The sequence below is a fragment of the Sapajus apella genome, unplaced genomic scaffold (assembly GCF_009761245.1).
Source record: "Sapajus apella isolate SASKATOON/1434 unplaced genomic scaffold, GSC_monkey_1.0 scaffold24, whole genome shotgun sequence".
Taxonomy (NCBI): domain Eukaryota; kingdom Metazoa; phylum Chordata; class Mammalia; order Primates; family Cebidae; genus Sapajus; species Sapajus apella.
The window spans coordinates 17,054,848-17,073,726 of NW_022436964.1; the positions used below are offsets into that span (position 1 = coordinate 17,054,848).

General features: G+C 39.1%; 1 protein-coding gene across 11 annotated transcripts in view; it reads left to right on the forward strand.

Annotated features, from left to right (window-relative positions):
- KANK1 (KN motif and ankyrin repeat domains 1) overlaps window positions 1–18,879 on the forward strand; it is a 237,654-nt gene that overhangs the window by 159,782 nt on the left and 58,993 nt on the right. For 5 of the 11 annotated variants that reach the window (XM_032290986.1, XM_032290985.1, XM_032290981.1 and 2 more), the window contains exon 3: window positions 7,780–7,899. In XM_032290986.1, the coding sequence (XP_032146877.1) occupies window positions 7,863–7,899 (37 nt within the window). In that variant the 5' untranslated portion in view covers window positions 7,780–7,862. Of the gene's footprint in view, window positions 1–7,072; window positions 7,094–7,779; window positions 7,900–14,230; window positions 14,348–15,048; window positions 15,787–15,894; window positions 15,960–16,889; window positions 18,126–18,879 lie in introns of those variants that run through there. The other 6 variants (XM_032290982.1, XM_032290992.1, XM_032290994.1 and 3 more) reach the window with 6 other exon arrangements.

An 18,879-nucleotide genomic window follows, 5' to 3' on the forward strand; every position in this document is an offset into this window, starting at 1 on the left:
GACTTTCTCTGGTTCTATGTTTTAATTTGGTTTTTTGTTTGTTTGTTTGTTTTTTGTTTTTTTTTTTTAGTGTGTTTATTTTAGGTTTTTACATTGTGGTTTCCATGAGGCTTATAGAAAACATCTTATAGATATAACAAATTATTTTAAAGAGATGACAGCTTATCTTAGATTAGCAGTCCCCAACCTTTTTGGCACCAGGGACCAGTTTCATGGAAGACAGTTTTTCCATAGATGGGACAGTGGGGATGGTTTTGGGATGATACTGTTCCACCTCAGATCATCAGGCATTAGATGCTCATAAGGAACACTCAGCCTAGATCCCTCACACATGCAATTCACAATAGGGTTTGCACTCTTGTGAGAATCTAATGCTGCTGCTGATCTGACAGGAGGTGGAGCTCAGGCAGATCAGTGATATCGTGATGCTTACTGGCCTTTGCTCACCATCTGCTGTGACCTGGTTCCCAACATGCCACAGACCAGTACCGGTTCATGGCTCAGTGATTGGAGATCCCTGTCTTAGATCACCAAAAAAGAATAAATAAAAAACTTTAAAACAACTCTCCATCTTTAATTCCATCCCCTGACATTTTGACTTTTGCTGGTCTCAATTTACATATTTTTATATTGTCTATCTCTTAACAGGTTGCTGTAGTTTTAATAGTTTTTGATAGATTTATCTTCTAGGTTTCATAGTAAACTTATGGGTGGGTTGCACATGACAGTTACAGTATTTGAATATTCTGCAGTTTTCTCTACTTAATATTGCCAGTTGGTTTTATACCTTCAAATGTTCTCTTTTTGCACATTAGTGTTTTTTCCTTTCAGATTGAAAAACATTCTTTTTTCTTGTAAGACAGCTAGTGGTGGTGAATTCTTTTAGCTTTTGTTTGTCAGAAAAAGACTATCTCTCCTTCATATTTGAAGGATAATTCTGCTGTCTGCTAGATAAAGTATTTGAGGATAGCAGGGTTTTTGTTTATTTCATCACTTTCAAAATAACATTCCACTTCCTCCTGACCTATATGGTCATTGAGAAGTCTGTGGCCAAATGAAGTGGAGTTTCTTTGTATGTCATTTCTTCCTTTTGCTGCTTTTAGGATCCTCTTTTTGTCCTTGACCTTTGAGAGTTTGATTATTATATGCCTTGGGGGTAGTGTTATTTGGGTCCAATCTGTTTGGTGTTTTCTGACCTTCCTCTACCTGGATATTTATATTTTTCTCATTTTGACAAGTGTTCTATTATTATTTATCAAGTAATCTTTTTTCTATCTCTTGCTTTTGCTCAACTTTCTCTTGAACAGCAATAATTCTTAGATTTAGTCTTTTGAGGTAATTTTCTATATCTTGTAGGCAATCTTTATGTAATACCTTTCCATTTATTTTATTTTTTCTTCTCTATGTAATTTCAAAGAGCTGTCTTTGGGTTCACTGATTCTTTCCTCTGCTTGATCTATTCTGGTGTTGAGAGCCTCCAATAAATTTTTCAGTGCAAATATATTTTTCAGTTTCAGGATTCATTTGATATTTTATCACTTCACTCTCTTTGTTAAATTTCTCTGGTAAGTTTCTGAATTGCTTTCTTGCGTTATCTTGGAGATCCCTGAGTTTCTGTAAAACTACTATTTTGAATTCTTGGTCAGTGAGCTCATGAATCAATATCTCATTAGGGTCAGTCACTGGTTCCTTGCTTTATACATTTGGGGAGGTCATGGTTCCATGTTCTTGTGGATGTATCTGTGTTGTTGCATTGAAGGATTTATTATTTATACCAATCTTCTCTGTCTAGTCTGTTTTGGTTTTTACTGGTTATGTTTGCTTAGAGATTCTTTATAATTTATCTGTTGAATTTCTAACACATTTTTCCCACTGAGTCCCTGCCTCTTTTTCAGCACTAAATGGTACCTAAAACCCCAGGTTTGCCTCTGTTCTAGCAAAGGATCAGAGGATTGCCTGGCTGGAATGGGGGAAGTTCCAAAGGAGAGATATCCCTGTGGTATGGACAGGCTGGCTAGGAGTTCATGCCCAAGAGACCCGTGGAATATACCTCCTACAGTGTAGTGCTGCTGAAGAGCCACTCTGATTTGGCATCTCCTTTGGTTGAGTTACAGAGCAGAGCTTCCAGGACTGGAGATGGTAATCCTACCTCCACACTTTGCCTCTGACTGTCCTCAGGGTGGTATCTCCCTTCAGGGATTCCTGATGCTTCTCATGGGTTGAAGCATCCAAAGAACCCAAGATAGTGGGCAAGTTATGTGTCCACCTCAATCTCACTTTTTCCAGTATAAAATCTGAGTTAGGGGAAGTTTTACATGTGCTGGATGCCAGGCAGCTTGGGGGGAGGGTGTCACAGATATGAAAATCTGATTCTCTTACTGTCTGCTGGAGTTTTTTTTTTTTTTTTTTTTTTTTTAACTTCTCTGTGGCACTAGGAACTGACCCATGTTCTTTCATGAGTTCTGGGAGATTGCTGGTGATAATCTCGATGCTGTATATTTATTTTGATTATTCCATGGGAAGGAGTGAAGCCAGCTTTCATCTACATTTTTAAAATATAATTATTTTGAGTGGCAAGATTCTGATTCTAATATCCTGCCCTAGTTTTATGCATTTTTGAAACTTCTGCCATTGCATTTAGAACCTACCACCTGGCAGAGTTTTTGTTTTTGTTTTCAGTTTAGAAAATATTTGATTTTATGAAACAGTTGACATTCATATAAAGAATAAGATTGATAATCAAGCCTGCTGTACTAATACTGTGTGCAGTCTAGAAAACAGTATGCTGGTGAAGTACTAAGAAACGTTTCCTGTGTATCATATAAGTACTTCAGGCTCTTATGTATGTTACTCCAAGGAATAAGATTGCAAATACAATTGCTTTAAAAACATAATATATGCCAGCCTGGCCAACATGGTGAAACCCCATCTCTACTAAAGCACACCTGTAATCCCAGCTGCTTGGGAGGCTGAGGCAGGAGAATTGCCTGAACCTGGGAGGTAGATGTTGCAGTGAGCTGGGCAACAGAGCAAGACTCCATCTCAAAAAAATAAATAAATAAACATATTACATAAAATTCCAAGATGCAGCTTTCTATCTAAAAAGGATTTCAGCACAGCCTCCTTGCCGTAAGCATATACATAACTAAGGTGACTACCTTAAAAGGGCATCACTCATTTATGCCCTAAGTTCTCATTTGTTAAAACAATAGTGCCCTCACTCTAAGCCACATAATCACAAGAACTCTAGGGATTAATTGCCCAGCTTTAAATGTCAGTGCTGTCATACTAGCTCTGTGATATGAGCAAGTTCTAAAACTTCCCTGTGATTGTTTCTTATGTATAAAATGGAGAGAAGGGGTAGTACTTTTTAGGGTTACCATGAAGTTTAAACAAGGTAATAACTGTTAAGTGCTTTTAAAAGTCCCTTGAATGTAACAGTTTCATCAGTTGTAAGATACGTGTTTTTCACATATCACCTCTGAAATGAGGATGCGTCTTACAATGAATGTAAATTCTTAATTAGCATTTTATTGTTTAATTGGTGACATCTTTTTTTTTACTAGTAGTATTTAAAATAATGATGCACCTTAGAGTAGGTGACATTTTATATTTCAATAACTAATAGTAGTAAGAGATCAATTAATATTACCTGCCGTCAACAGTACTATCAATATTACTGGCATTATCTTGGTTCTAACTGAGATAGTGGCATTTGATAGTTTAACAATAATATATAAAGTGTATATATATATATATACATATATACACTCTCAATATAGAAAGAGTATATATAGAGTGGATATCAAATCTCAATTTTATCCAACTACTTGTTGGCATGGTATATTTTTAGCACAGTTCTAGTGTGCTGTTTTTCGTATTTGTATCATTTTAGCTGATGTATGTGTGGTGTCACCTCATGGACTGTTTCCGTCATTCACTGTACCGTACTTGGCGATATACTGAAATGTTCTTTCAGTATCCTTCAGTCTCCTGAAATAGAGACGAAGATAAATTCTTTCTCTGTTGATGTATTTTCCTAAATCCTTTCAAAGGAATGCTTTTTTCTTAGCTAGGAGAACTAAGCCACCATTGTACCACTTAAGATTTACTGGTTTGCACTCTCCTCTGAGGGAGAAAAGAAGCAATTTATTGATCTGTAACAGAGGAATCGACTGTGGCCAGACCTTTTCTGGTTTATGCAATGCACTGACATAAGAATCTGCATAGCATTAAGAAGAATGAGGCCTCACAATTTGAGGCCACCTGTCCGCATGAACAATAACTGAGAAAAATCAATACATAATATACAACTGTTCTCTTTGCACAGACACTGCCAGGGTCCACACCCAGTGACAGTGTCTTGTTATTTTACCAGTGATATGCTTATAGTTCCTAATTTTAGGCTTCCTCCTTATTTTGGTTTTATTGTTCAGTTTGGGGAAGGGTGGGAGGCACCACTTTGGATCTGATAAAAAGATGTTCTGCCAGATGAAAAAGGTTCAATAACAGGAGAGGACCTTGGACCAACGTTTATTAAGCTTGACTAGGAAGATTCTGGGCACATCTCCATCCAAATACCTTGACACATACTTTATTCACCCCCACCCAGCACATGTAGCTTGTCTCTTCTTGTCTTCTGTTTGCCTTCAAGGTTTTACATGGTGATATTTACAAGCCACTATGGAGCAAGACTGCAAACACACAAGGCTAGCAAGGGGCCAGTAAACAGGCTTTAGCTTAGGAGTTTTGTGGTTATTAGCTTTTAAAAACATAATTAGTTAAATAATTCCAGAAGCTGGTCTTCTTTCCTTTGCCCCTTCATTTCCCCACACCTCCCTCTCTGGTCTTCCCAGTCGCCACTTTTTTTTTTTTTTTTTTTTAAATAAAACTGCATTTGTCAGAAATTTATAGACATTACTCCTATTCTTAAAAGATAATGTTTACTGCATCCCCAAAGCCTTCCTTTTGATTCAGCCAGCGCTGACTGTGCACACAAAGGTTATTGCTCTCCAACTTCAGTGTTGTAGACTTGAACCAATGCCTCTGTTTCCAAGAGAATGTCAGGTGATTGCCCTTTCATCAGGAACATTGGAGCCATCCTGTCCTCCTGGTGTGCCACCAGCCAGAAACGAAGGATCAGCAGGGAGTGGACGGTTTAGAATCTCGTCTCATTAGGTAAACCCAGTGCTAGTCAGTGTAGCTGGAAAAGCCATGCAGAGGGCAGGCTTGTCAGAAGCAGTCTGTTTTTAAAAAAAAGAAAGAAAGGGTCCTTTTGAGTTTACACTGGGTTGCTTTCATGGTAGTTAGCTTTGAACTGTGGTGCAAACTCATTTAAACAATAAGGAAAATTTCACTAGCTAAGTGGCAAGAATTTTTACCCTATGTGATCAGAGCAATCGGCCATTTCCTTTTCCTTCCTTTTTATTTACTTGTATTTCTGACCCCTTGTAAACTTCATGATTGTAGACTGATAGTTTCCTATTTTGCATAGCATTTTTTAAAATACCTTTTCCTTTCTTTCCCTGATGGTTTTAAAGCAAATAAAACAAAATTGACAGAAAGGGTCCAAATATTTATTTTTCGATTTTTTAGACAGTCTTGTTCTGTCCCACTCTGGAGTGCAGTGGCGTAATCTCGACTCACCACTACCTCTGCCTCCTGGGTTCAAGCGATTCTGGTACCTCAGCCTCCTGAGGAGCTGGAATTACAGGCGTGCACCACTACACCCAGCTAATTTTTGTGGGGTTTTTTAGTAGAAACGAGGTTTTTCCATGTTGGCCAGGCAGGTCTCGAGCTCTTGACCTCAGGTGATCCACTCACCTCAGCCTCCCAAAGTGCTAGGATTACAGGTATAAGCCACTGCACCCAGCCTAAATATTTATTCTTAATTATTACTACAAAAGTGAGGAAAGAGCTAAAATCCGTGATTTCATCACCCGGGGCAACCACAGTGTGAATATTTTGATGCATTAACTTCTTATCATTTAAGTTAAATAGGTTCATGTACACATACAATTTTTAATAAAATTAGGTTTAGGATCGTATACAGTTTTGTTTTTCTTTTAACCAACATACTTTGAATATTTTACCATGTTATTAAAAACTTACAGGATTTCAATGGCTGCATTAGAATCAGTGTATACAGATCCTATTTTAGCATTCTCTATTAGGTGGTCATGTGGGTTTCTGAATTGACACTTTAATTGTCAACTTGGAATTGTTTCACCCAAGTTCTTCTGATTTCATGGGTCTAGAGTCAGAGTTTGGGCACAATGGAAATGGGATTTCTATATGTACTATTGCGTTTACTGTTTTCCAGTGTTTTTCGGAAGGCATTTACAAAATGCAAAGGGGAAACAGTGTTCTTTTTCATTTTTTTTCTTCTTTTGGTTTTAAATTTTGTGATTGAAATGTAAGTCTGACTATAGCAATCTCAGGTAACTTTTAAATAGAAAAATCAATGTAAAATGAATATATTGCCCGACATGGACCCCAGTGTTTCGAAACTGTGTGACATGTTCTATTATTTTGTTACTGGAAAGAGGACCTGACCCACACCTGAGGAGAGGGGTCTTGGATCTCTCACAAGAAGGAATTAGAGGTGAATCCATAGAGTAAAGTGAAAGCAAGTTTATTAAGAAAGTAAAGGAATAAAGAATGGCTACTCCATAGAAAGAGCAGCAGCATGGGCTGCTCAGCTGATTATACTTACAGTTACTTCTTGATTATATGCTAAACAAGAGCTGGATTATTCATAGGTTTTGTAGGAAACGGGTGGGCAATTCCTGGAACTGAGGGTTCCTCCCCTTGTTAGACCATATTGGATAACTTGCTGATGTTGCCGTGGTATTTGTGAACTGTCCTGGTGCTGGTGGGAGTGTTTTTTAGCATGCTAATGCATTATAATTAGTGTATAATGGGCAGTGAGAACGATCAGAGATCGCTTTCATCACCATCTTGGTTTTGGTGGGTTTTGGCCGGCTTCCTTACCACAAACTGTTTTATCAGCAAGGTCTTTGTGACCTGTATCTTGTGCTGACCTATCTCATCCTGTGACTAAGAATGCCCAACTTCCTGGGAATGTAGCCCAGTCAGTCTCAGCCTTATTTTATCTAGCCCCTATTCAAGATGGGGTTGCTCTGGTTTGAATGCCTCTAACAATTTGAAGTTTATCCAATGGCACAGTGGGAGATAATGAAATTTTTTTCGTTGCAAGAGGAGAAGGATTGACTGGATCAGATTTGTGCTTTAGAAAAGTGGTTGCATATAAGAAAGAGGCATTGGTAAAAAGACTTCAGATATCTCAAAAGAATTTCCATGAAGTTAATCTTTTTAAAAATTTAAACATTTGGTGCAAGAATTGCTTTGAAATTGCAGTTGAATAAATGAGCCTTTTGAACTAGAATTTGGAAAGGAAGATAGGCTTAAAAACCAAAAATACTTTGTAGAGTGTTGTAGGGTGCTGCACCTTAGGAGGTCATTTGTATTTGATGACCACTTTCCTAAAATAGTCACATTTCTAGAGAACCAGTTTTGTTTCCCATAGAGTATTATGTGTAGGAACCTCCTTTCAGTATCTAGCCGCTGGTACATCTGTGGGTGTTACCTCCATACTGCCAGGTCCAATGTAGTCACCTCCTGGATACCCAGTCTTTCTCCCTGCATTCCAATTTGCTGCCTCTGTTAGCGGTCATCTTTATAAACGGAAGTCTAAGATTTGTTGTTGTACATATTTTTAAACGATCCATTTTGATGGGGCTCTCCTTATTGTTTCAGGTTGAATGACTTTGGAAACTTGATGCATAAAATTTGCATGACTCCTGTCTCCTTTCTGGATCTATCATTGGACTCAAGCCAGCATGGCTCACACCACAAAGGTTAATGGCAGTGCCTCAGGTAACCCTGTGTTCTGGAGTGTGTGTGTTAAATGTATGTCTTTTCTCAGACTGATTTTTTATTTCTCTTATGAACGGATAATAGCAAGTTGCCTAGATAACTGGGATTTCAAAGCAATTTTCTATCCATTGAAGTTTTGTTTTGTTTTACTCTCTTAGAAAATTTACTTTTATCTTAGAGTCTTTATGCACTGAAATCAGTTGGGTAAATTATTACCTAAGTCAATTCTCTTGAAGTGTTGAAAGACAAATGTAAATGCTGAATGCTGATGCAAATGTAATGAATACTCCTCTTGCACTTCTTTCTGAGGGATTGAATGAGGAGGGAGGAAATGAGTTTGGATGCTTAAAATCAATTCCTAGTGCCCACTCCCAAGCAGCTTTTGTTTGATGTTGCTAAACAAAGAGAAAGGGGAAAAGAGAAGTATATATTCAGTAAAGTGATTCTCTTAGAGAAGAATATTCAACAAGCCATATTGTGAATCATAAAGATGTGCATTTGGATTCTTATTTTGGTTATATTAGCGACTTACATAGTTTTACTATCTGTTCCAATATTGCTTCTGTGATACTTGGGAGAAATCTGTACAAAAAATGCAGAGAAGATCCTCCTAAGAGACACATCACCATGGGAACAACCTGCCCAAAATGGCATGCCGAGTGTTCATTTCTCTTTTGAGTTATCTGCCAGATAGCTGAATGAGTGAGAACAGTAATCGTCTATACGGAATTTTTTTCTGATCGTCTGAGTCCAGAGTCCTACCTCTTCTGGCTCTGAACACCCTCAAATGACATTATATACTGGAGCAAGTGTGCAACTGGAGCAAGGAAACCTGAATCTGAGTCCTAGTTCCAGCACTAAGCATGAAATATTGGGCAGGAGTATTTCTCCACATGTAAATCATCAATAAGTATATCCACCTGCTGGTTTAAGACCAGTAAGTGCCCCAGAAACATACTCACAGGAGCTATGTAAGCCACAAAGCACTTTTTGAAGACGACAGCAGGAGGAGACATCTAAAGTAGGCATTCCCAGCCCATGAATGTGACTTTATTCTGGCAAATCTCAGCTGCAAGTATCTCCTATGGGCAGAACACTATAACCCAAACCCAGATAAACTCAGTTGTTTGTTCTGGGACAACTGATCTTTCCCTGTCCATTCCATTTTTTACCTTTCACTGCTCAATTTCTTGAGACTTTTATAGATTTTGCTGTGGGACTGCTATCAGTAATAAAGACATGAATAATAATATCTAACATTCATTGAACCTTTAACATGCACCATGGTTCCTAAAATACTTTGCCTGCATTTTCATACTTAATCCTCACAACAGTCAGTTGAGAAATAATAAGTTTACCCTGCCCCCATGGCTCCTTTACGGAGGATACCTTGTAGTTTGTAGTTAGTGGTTGGTGGGTAACTGCTGCCTATTTGGTATATTCTGAAGTTATATGTATATGTAGAACACTTGTGTATTAATGAGAATCACCTGTCAAAGAGCAGATAAATGTGTGGATGAATCTCTGCTCAAGGCCTTCAGTCCTGGAGAGCTGTCAGCCCCACAGGCTCTCAGGCTGTTGGTCCCCAGATAGATCCACACTGTTATGCTATCTGGGTGTCTGCCTCTCAATACCTTCAGCCTGCCTGGGTGAGAGTCTCCCAGCCGAGCAGGTTCTTGGCAGTAATCCCATGAGATTAAGCTATTATTTTACTCTCATCATCATCCCTATGTAATGTCACAGAGAAGTTCAGGGACTTACCCTAAGTGAAGTAAGAAAAATCAATTATGGGTGGTGGCTCACACCTGTAATCCTGGTACTTTGGGAGGCCAAGGGGGCAGATCACCCAAGGTCAGTAGTTTAAGACCAGCCTGGCCAACATGGCGAAAACCCATCTCTACAAAAATACAGAAATTAGCTAGGCATGGTGGTGCATGCCTGTAATCACAGCTACTTGGAAGGCTGAGACAGGGGAATGGCCGGAACCTGGGAGGCAGAGGTTACACTGGGCCCATATCGCACCACTGTACTCCATCCAGCCTGGGCGACAGAGTTAGGCTCCATTTCAGAAAAATCAGAATTATGCTCTCTTTCTCTAGTAAGGTATTTGATGAGAGAGGAGATTGAAACATGAAATTTCAATTCTAGTGGGTAGGTTTCAGTTGCCTCTGATGATGTAGTTTCCTCCCCTACCCTCCATTTGCTTCCATTCACACACTTAGGGGAAGGAGTGCTTAAGGTTCTCGGTTCCTCAAGACCTCAACCTTCTGGTGCCTTGGACAAAATCCCCGCTTTATGGGTTTAGGTACCTACTCCACTAATCCCTTTCCAGCTTGGTTTGTTCTGTACTTAACTTTTTTCTTTGTTCCTGAGATCTAATAAGCAAGCTATAACTTTTCTTTCCCACTTGGTACCCTGCCTCACAGGTCTGGGCATTGAGGTTGAAAGCAAAAGAAAGCTCTCTGATTTGTGACTTTCAGGGTGTCAGAGTATGAATTGTTATTACAGAGAGGTATCTGGACTGTTCAGGGAAAGATTTTTTTACTTATTCTAGTCACCATGATCCCTGTATGTCTATAAACAAATCTAATTAGAGTGCTATCATAAACAGTAATATGTATGCGAACATGTATATGTGTATGTGTCTATATATGTAGTATATATACACATGTATATATACACAGTAATATACATATATGTATATACAAAAGCAAATGTATGTGCACCATATACATGACACTCATAGAACAAAATTTTTTTTTTTTTTTTTGAGATGTAGTCTCGCTCTGTCAGCCAGACTGGAGCGCAGTGGCGCAATATTGGCTCACTGCAACCTCCGCCTCCTGGGTTTAAGCGATTCTCATGCCTCAGCCTCCCAGGTAGCTGAGATTACAGGGGCGTGCCATCATGCCCAGTAATTTTTGTATTTATAGAAGAGACAGGGCTTCACTACGTTAACCAGACTGGTGTTGAATTCCTGACCTCAGGTTATCTGCCCACCTCTGCCTTCCAAAGTGCTGGGATTACAGGCATGAGCCACCACACCCAGTGAAAATTTAGAAGTATAAACATGTCGTATTGTCTGAAAACAAAAACAAAAAAGCAAGAATTACTGGTAATAATACCACCTAGAAATAAATGTCTTCCTATTTTTTGTAGTCTTTAAATATTATATATTTCACATGGTTGAGAATATGTTTATAAAAATCATTCCTTTACCTTTTCCCACTTTGTATTACAAAAGGAACACCTCTCCAGTGTTTAAAAAATACTCAATGTGAAAGATGCTGGTTATAAATATACTTTTATGCATGTAAATAACATTTAGAGAACCTAGATGAAGATGAGATAAAGAGGGCCTCATGGCGCTAGTGAGGGCCAATTCCTGGTCTCCTATGAGAAAAGGATAAGCTATTTGGGTTTAGCAGGAGCTTTGGATGTGAAGTAAATTGTTTTTTTTTTCAATTTCCAAAAATTACTACTTGGGTTCCATAGAGCAGGAGGGGAAATCTCATGTGATGGTAGAGTCAGGGCAGTGGCAAAAGAAGCACTTTCCATAGTTTTAGGAATAAAGCAAAAGAGGAGCTTCTGGGAAAGGCCAGACCATGCCCTCGGCACATACATCCAATGACTAATCATCTCAAGTTGACATCCCCATGTAGCGTTTAGATGGGGAAAGGGGCAATTCACAACACTTTTATACTCTGACTTCCCCGTGGAGACCTTCGGTGAGGTCAGATAAAAGGTACCGATTTTGAAACGAGCAATTCATTAACAGTAATTTGTAAAATGTATTAGGCCACATTTCAGACATACAAAATGTGTGAAAGTTATATAACAAACACCTGTGTACACACTATGTAGCTTAAGAAATAAACCTTATTAGTACAGGCCAGATATACATGAGTACCTACTATGTGCTGTTTTAGGTACTGGGGATATAGCAGTGAAAAAAAGAGGCAAAAATTTCTGCCCTCAAGGATTGTACATTCTAAGGAAAATTGAAGTCTCCTGTGTACACAGTTGCCAGGAAAAAAAAAAAAAAAAACTAAAAAAAAAAGCTCACTGTATATCTAAAATTCAGTTTAATGGTGTTCTACTTTTATTTGCAGCCCTAACTTTGTGCCCCTTTCAGATTGCACCCCCACCCAGACCGTCAATATCAATCATTCCTCATAGTGTTAACTCTTTTTCACCAGGTCTTCCATCCTACTTATCTTGACTGTACAGTATTGTTTTCATTAATTTAAAACATTTTAGGCCACATAGGGTGGCTCATACCTGTAATCCCAACACTTTGGAAGGCAAGGAGGGAGGATTGCTTTGAGGCCAAGAGTTCAAGACCAGTGTGGGCAACATAGCAAGACTCCATAGCTACAAAAAAATTTTTTTTAGTTAGCCAGGCATAGTGGCATGTACCTATAGTCCAACTACTCAGGAGGCTGAGGTGGGAGGATTGCTTGAGGCTAGGAATTGGAGGCTGCAGTGACTTATGATGGTACCACTGCACTCCAACCTGGATGACAGAGCAAGACCCTATCTCTCTCTTTTTTTTTTTTTTTGAAATGGAGTCTTGCTCTGTCACCCAGGCTGGAGTGCCATGGTGACCTCCACCTCCCAGGTTCAAGCGATTCTCCTGCCTCAGCCTCCCGAGTAGCTGGGACAACAGGCACCTGCCACCACTCCTGGCTAATTTTTGTGTTTTTAGTATTGACAGGGTTTCACCACATTGGCCAGCATGGTCTCAAACTCCTGACCTTGTGATCTGCCCGCCTCAGACTCGCAAAGTGCTGGGATTACAGGTATGAGCCACCACGCCCAGCACAAGACCCTTTCTCTAAAGCAGAAAACAAAAAACATTTTATTATGGTACTGCTAACAATACTGTAATGTCTTTGTTAATGAGATAAGAGCATCATAAATTGCTCTTGACCGTTCTCTAGCCAGCTAAAAAGTAAGTGGTGATCGTTGGTTAGGAAAATAGCTGTATTTCTTCAGGGTGTAGGATGAGACAGTCTGCTTTTTCCCCAAGTTTCTGAATCATGTTGTAAACTCGATTGATACCTCTCTAAACACTAATTAATGTTGTGAAACTTTAATTAGAGCTTAGATATGCTTTAGAAGCCATGTAACAAGTGGCTTATTTGTCAGAGGAAGATAATAGCTGTCCTGCCTTCTTCACAAGGTGGTTGTAAGGGGAAAAAAAAAAAATAACTATAGCTGTAAAAACACTTTTTAAAACATAAAGGTGCTGGTCAGATATCAGGGGATAGCACCATTCCCCTTGTTCTCTCGTCCCTGTCGCAAGCTCCTGATCAGGAAATACCCCAGGTACCCTCATGTCAGGCCCTGCTGGACACCTTGATATTGGGGCCAGAGTTGTATTAATGCCCTCATTAAATGTCCTTGTTAAACCCACTTAAATGACATAAATGGATGAGCACTGGGAGGTGACTTTTTATGCCTGCTCGTATCGTCTTTATTTTTGCTAGTAGTTGCCTTTGCCAATTTATTACAGCTTTTCTCTCTTGCTATTTCTTTTTTTACAGCCTAGATATATATTTTTTCAGACAGATACATATTTATTTATTAAAGATGCTTATTGAATTGCATTAAAATGTTGTTATTTAAATTAATGATAACAAAATTTGATAGGAAAACAGAAGAGGAGAACTACTCAATATTCCACACTAGGTCTTATTTTTAGTATTTCTTTTTCGTACTTGTCAGGCTAACAAACACAATTTCAATAAGTTTTTATAGATTTGGATATCAGCTCTTGACTTTTACATTGTTTGCATTTTTTTCAAGTCTTCATGGAAAACGATTTCCAAATTATTATTTTTGATGACTGTATACTATTCCTTACAGTGTTTCTAGTAGTTGAATTATTCTTTGTTTTTTATTTTTCGGATGTTAGGAGTGCTTCCATATTTTCCCCATTGTCGATGATGTTGCAGAGAACATCTTGCCTGGTCATTTTCCTCCTTTTTTTTTTTTAATTATTTCCCAACAATTTCAAAGCAGCAAGATGACTGTGTTAAAGGGCACAGTGTTTTCATGGCTTTAGTAACTCTTGTGGAACTCAAATCTTGTTATCTTGGTCAGTTACTTGGCTCCAGGTTTTGTCTCTATGCTGATCTCAAATGAGTACAAAGGCCACTGATAAGACCAGGTGGATCAAACAGAGCCAGACTCATGGCAGAGCAGGCAGAATGCTGCAGTGCGGTGCACCCCACTCTCGCTTGTGTAAATATTTTTCTGGGCAGGAGCATTTCTCAAACAGAACTCTGAGCCCACTGTGGTGAACCTTACAGCAGGAATTACGTGCTATTTGTCAAGTATAAGACTAGTTTGCACAGACTGGTCTGGGTAGAACCAACCTGGTGTTTTCTGAGACCATCTGTAAGGAAAGACATAGCACAGCAGAGGCGGTGTGTCCATGGTGGTGAGTCTTAGACCTGTCATCTGTGTTAGTATTATCCGGAAGGCAAAGGGCTCGCTGATTAGAAACTAGGGCTGCTTTAATTCATGAGTACCCTCTGTGACTTTTCAGGATCTCCTGGTTGAATTTGCAGAAGCATTAAAATGTGTGTTCTTATTTGGGCTTTGTATTCTCCCATAAGTAGTGTGTTCGAGACTATCAGAACAGCCGAGAGGGTAAAACAGGGTTGCCTGACATAAACACATAGCTAGGAGCCTGCCATAAGCACGTAAGTAAGAACTAAAAGGGTGCCTTTTCATTTCAGCTGTCACACCTTCCTTTCATTTTAGTTGACAACACACAACTTGCTGGGCTCACACAGCAAATGACTAAGCCAGAAGTTGGACGTGTAGAACGTTTTTCCTTTGTTGAAGGTTATTTATTATGTTGACATTTAAAATCAGAAGTGTGATATCTGTGACATTCTGATTAAACAGATCAAGGGAAAAGTATGTGTTTCAGAAAACTGCATAAAACCCTAAAATACAATGGTTAAAAATAAAACGTGCTCCCTGATAGGGACTATGTTGGTAAGTTTTTTTTTTTTTTTTTTTTTTTTCCCCTTAGGGTAGACTATTTCATTCAGCCAAATTAATAAACATACTCTAATTCTTTTATTTATTGCATCATACAGCTTTATCCTAGTATTAGGTGTGTTTAATAATTGCATTTAATTAGATTATGCATTTCAATGTTTAGTCAAACTATAGTTATTAGTCTTTTGAAGGCTAATTTCACACTGAAGTTTATAAATAATTTTCTTTTAGTGGTGGTGTTTGAGAATATAATGGAACTGCTTCTTAGATTTCAAATTCATAACTCTTAAAATGCTAGGACCACCTACCACCAGGAGACACCCTGGGTTTCAAAGTCTTGCCTATCTTGCTAATCAGCACCCCAGAATTCATCCAGCCCCTGGAAAGGTTTTGAAAAGTCCCTCGCTCATCATGGCCTGCTTGTTTTATAAACTCCCAGGGCTTTGTTTTAACCTGTAGCCAGCTTCACCTTATAAGCTTTCTTGCTCCAAACCTTGAGACAGTCATAATAGCTTAAGCATCAGATTTCAGACAGGCGATCGAGCTAAGCCAAGGAAGGATGATTTGTCTTCCAGTGAGTACCAGCCTATTTGAGTGTAGGAAGGAGAGAATCTGTGCTCCTGGGTACTGGGTAAAGAAATCTTTGGCTGGAGAGTTTTGCCCAGTACCAACTTTATAGGTGCCAAAAAGAAAGAAAGAAAAACACACACACGCAAAATAAACACCCAACAGGGAGATTCGCTGTGTTAAGAACTCAAGCTGTTGTTATTATTCTAAGAGACTGGGTAGCCAGTCAAAGGATTAAAACAGCCCTTCCTACAAGGATTTGAAAACTCTGCTCTGCTCCTCCTCAGCAGACTTCCCATTGTGAGTACTGGCATTTATTTTTGATTATACACTTCCCGTCTTTCTTTAATGACTTATGTGGGCTAGCAGAGCCCATCAAAAGTATAGCTCATTTGCTTCCTTTTCCAGGGTTTGCCTTCTTCCTGTGTCTGGGATAATTTCAGTTCATCTCCTTTGTGCAGTTTCTGAGAAAGGTTTGTATGGGCTTGGAGGAAAATGAGTGACTAAAGCTCACAGCTTCTGCTTTTGGCTCCTTTTCTCTAAAAGGTGGTTTGATTTGATCTGGCATGAAAAATATTATCATAATTCTCAAATTCACAGAAACAATAAGTTCTTGCTCTTTCCTGGCCAAAAAAAAAAAAAATTGTAATTGCATTGGGTAGACTTTTCTAATAAAAGCCTTTAAGAAGACCCTTCCAGGAAATCAGATTTTATAAGATTCATTCAAACAGTTGTAGAAATTCTAAGTTCAAAAAACCAAAAGCAGACTATTTTCTTTTTCCTTCCTTGGCTCCTCTGTTGGATATTTTTGTAGTAAGCCTTAACTGAGTTACTCATTTTCACATGCTTTAGGAAAAGTATGCTCATGTTTTACAGGCTAAGCCTGGTTCTGCTTTTGGGCTGCAGTTCATTATGAATCCTGAAAACACAAGTTTTTGAAATGCAGCCCATTTGTACATAAAGCATTAGTCATCTCAGCTGGTAGTTCTATACAATGAGTTATCTCACCACTTAAAAATAAGTACACTGCTATTTTGAGATTTAAAAATGTATATAGGGACCAGATTTCTTATCCTAGTTAAAGCAAGCCATGGCTGAAACTCAGATTAAATAATACTCTATAAAAATGAGAAGGCTATTCTAATCAACAGATAGAAAAACAGAACTATAGCTGTGAGGGAGAGCTGTGCCAGGGACAAATTGTTGGATTTGTGGGATTTGTTTTTATCCTGAAAGTTAAATCTGTGGACTCTTACCTTGTTTATGGCCAGATTTGCCTGATCCCCGATTTCTCTCCCAGCTGAATCAGAGGTTGTAGAACTGGAATTTCATCATACAAACCTTTACTTAAAGGAGGTAGTACTAGAGTAACCATTTATGGAAACAGTTCGCTACTGAAAGTTACTAGTACTGAACTTATTTTAGTTCCTTTTTCATGATTTTATTCAGTTGGAAAAGTTTTCTCTCTGAGAGATCTTTTATACTTTGGACATGATCTCTGTTAGGTACAATCAAAAGGTAGCTATGTGGCTTTCTGAATTTAGTCTCACAATATTTGGTTTAGTTGATAAATCCCATCCGTCAGCTTTGCAAATAATTTTGTAAAAACATTGATTCAGTCTGTCCTGCTCGATTTTCCCATCCCTGCCCACTTTACTGAGTGCCTTTTCCATTTGCATCAACTGCCCATTAGGCCAAGGCGATTGAAGTGTTTCTGTATAGCAGGTACATTTAAGATTCTCCAGGAAAAAACGGGGAAGAATATTCCGAACTAAAAACATAAAAAAGAGAGATGGGGCATTTCCAGTGACTAATATGCCCAGTGCTTAGTATCTTAAAAACCCTACTCATGTGCATCAACTCTTACTTTTTTCTAACTAAAACCAGAAAAAGTTCTCTCTTCCTCTGCTCTCAGTATCCCCCTCATGTAAGTCCATATACCCAACACAGTGCAGCTGATTTTTTTTTTCCCCTCAACATTATAGGTGGATTGACTGGGATGCTTTGTTCAAATCAGGGATGCACCATGGATATGTTTTTTGGGGCAACCCTTTTGGCATGTTCCCCCTCAGCTATGAGGACAAAGACTGGTTTGTCTTCTTGTGACCTGGCAGAGGAGGCAGAAGTACCTGCTGAGCTTATGCAGCATGTACCCCAGCTGGTGCCCCACCTCTTCAAGTGGTGAATCAGCCTGATGATATACTGATTTTTGGAATACACTAGGGTGGAGACCTGGAATTCTGTAGGCTGGTGGGGGAGGGAGGGTTTGCATGTCAAACCATTCCAACAATGCAGCTTACAGGAAAAAAAATTGCAAAACGCCGAAGTCCTTTGCCACTAGATTTTTTCCATTAGCACCACACTTTACACAGCTTCCAAATCTGCCCAGGGACAGCTGTTTGGCAATGTGAGGGGAAGCGCCAGCATCGCCTCCTAAGTGCAGTAATTGTTACCTATTAGCCTATCCGGTAAGGGATCCCATCACGCCCGAGCATCACACACATGTGCTGGAGTTGAGTATTCTCTGAGGAACATGCTAGGACATTATTTGGGTGCTAGAAAACAGCAGCTGGAATTCAGAACACCTCAGGACACTGATTGTAAATGAAGAAATCTGAGACAGAACATCTTCCAGAAAGGTAAAGGGGGGCTTAGGGCTGGGGGCTTTTCCTCTGGGTTATTATTCTTTGACATGTTGTCCCTGGATACTTTGATGATGTAACTTTGCAAATAGTGCTGAATTTAAATTGGGGTGTTGTTGGGGAGCTACTGGGAGGAATGATATGAAATGCCATAGAAACATTTCAATTCAGTGAGTTCATTCATTCAGTCACTCACTTTTAAATGACCATAGAGATTTATTTGGCAGAGGGCAGCCATTTTCCTTCTTTGTATAATGGACCAGCCACGAGGCTGTGTGCATTAGTCCTTCTTTGCCTTTTTCTCCGCGCTTTGTGGTTTTGTGTACATGAGGATGGCTGGCAAGATTAAGGATCATTGAGCTTTGTATTCTTCGGTTATTTTTCTGTCTCCCCAAACATTTTCACTTTCACAAACTTTAATATCTAACTATTATTCCCTTCTCTTAACTCTGAACTTTTGTTTTGGGCCTTATTTTGGCTGAAATCATGATCTGTTTCTGTTTCTCAGTTCTTGTGTCTGTAAACACAGTAGGCCTTCACAGAGGTCCATGACTACAGGTAGTCAGAGACCAGCTGTATCCAAAGACTTGTGTAAGAAATAGGGTCATCTGCTCCCTTCCGGCACTGTTTCCCAGTTCCATCCTGCCCTGTTTCCCAGTTAGTGGCTTTGTTCTCTTGACCTGGATATCTTTCCCATATCTATTAATATAACCCCTTCTTATCCTTTAAGTCCTGATACCTCTCTAACCTC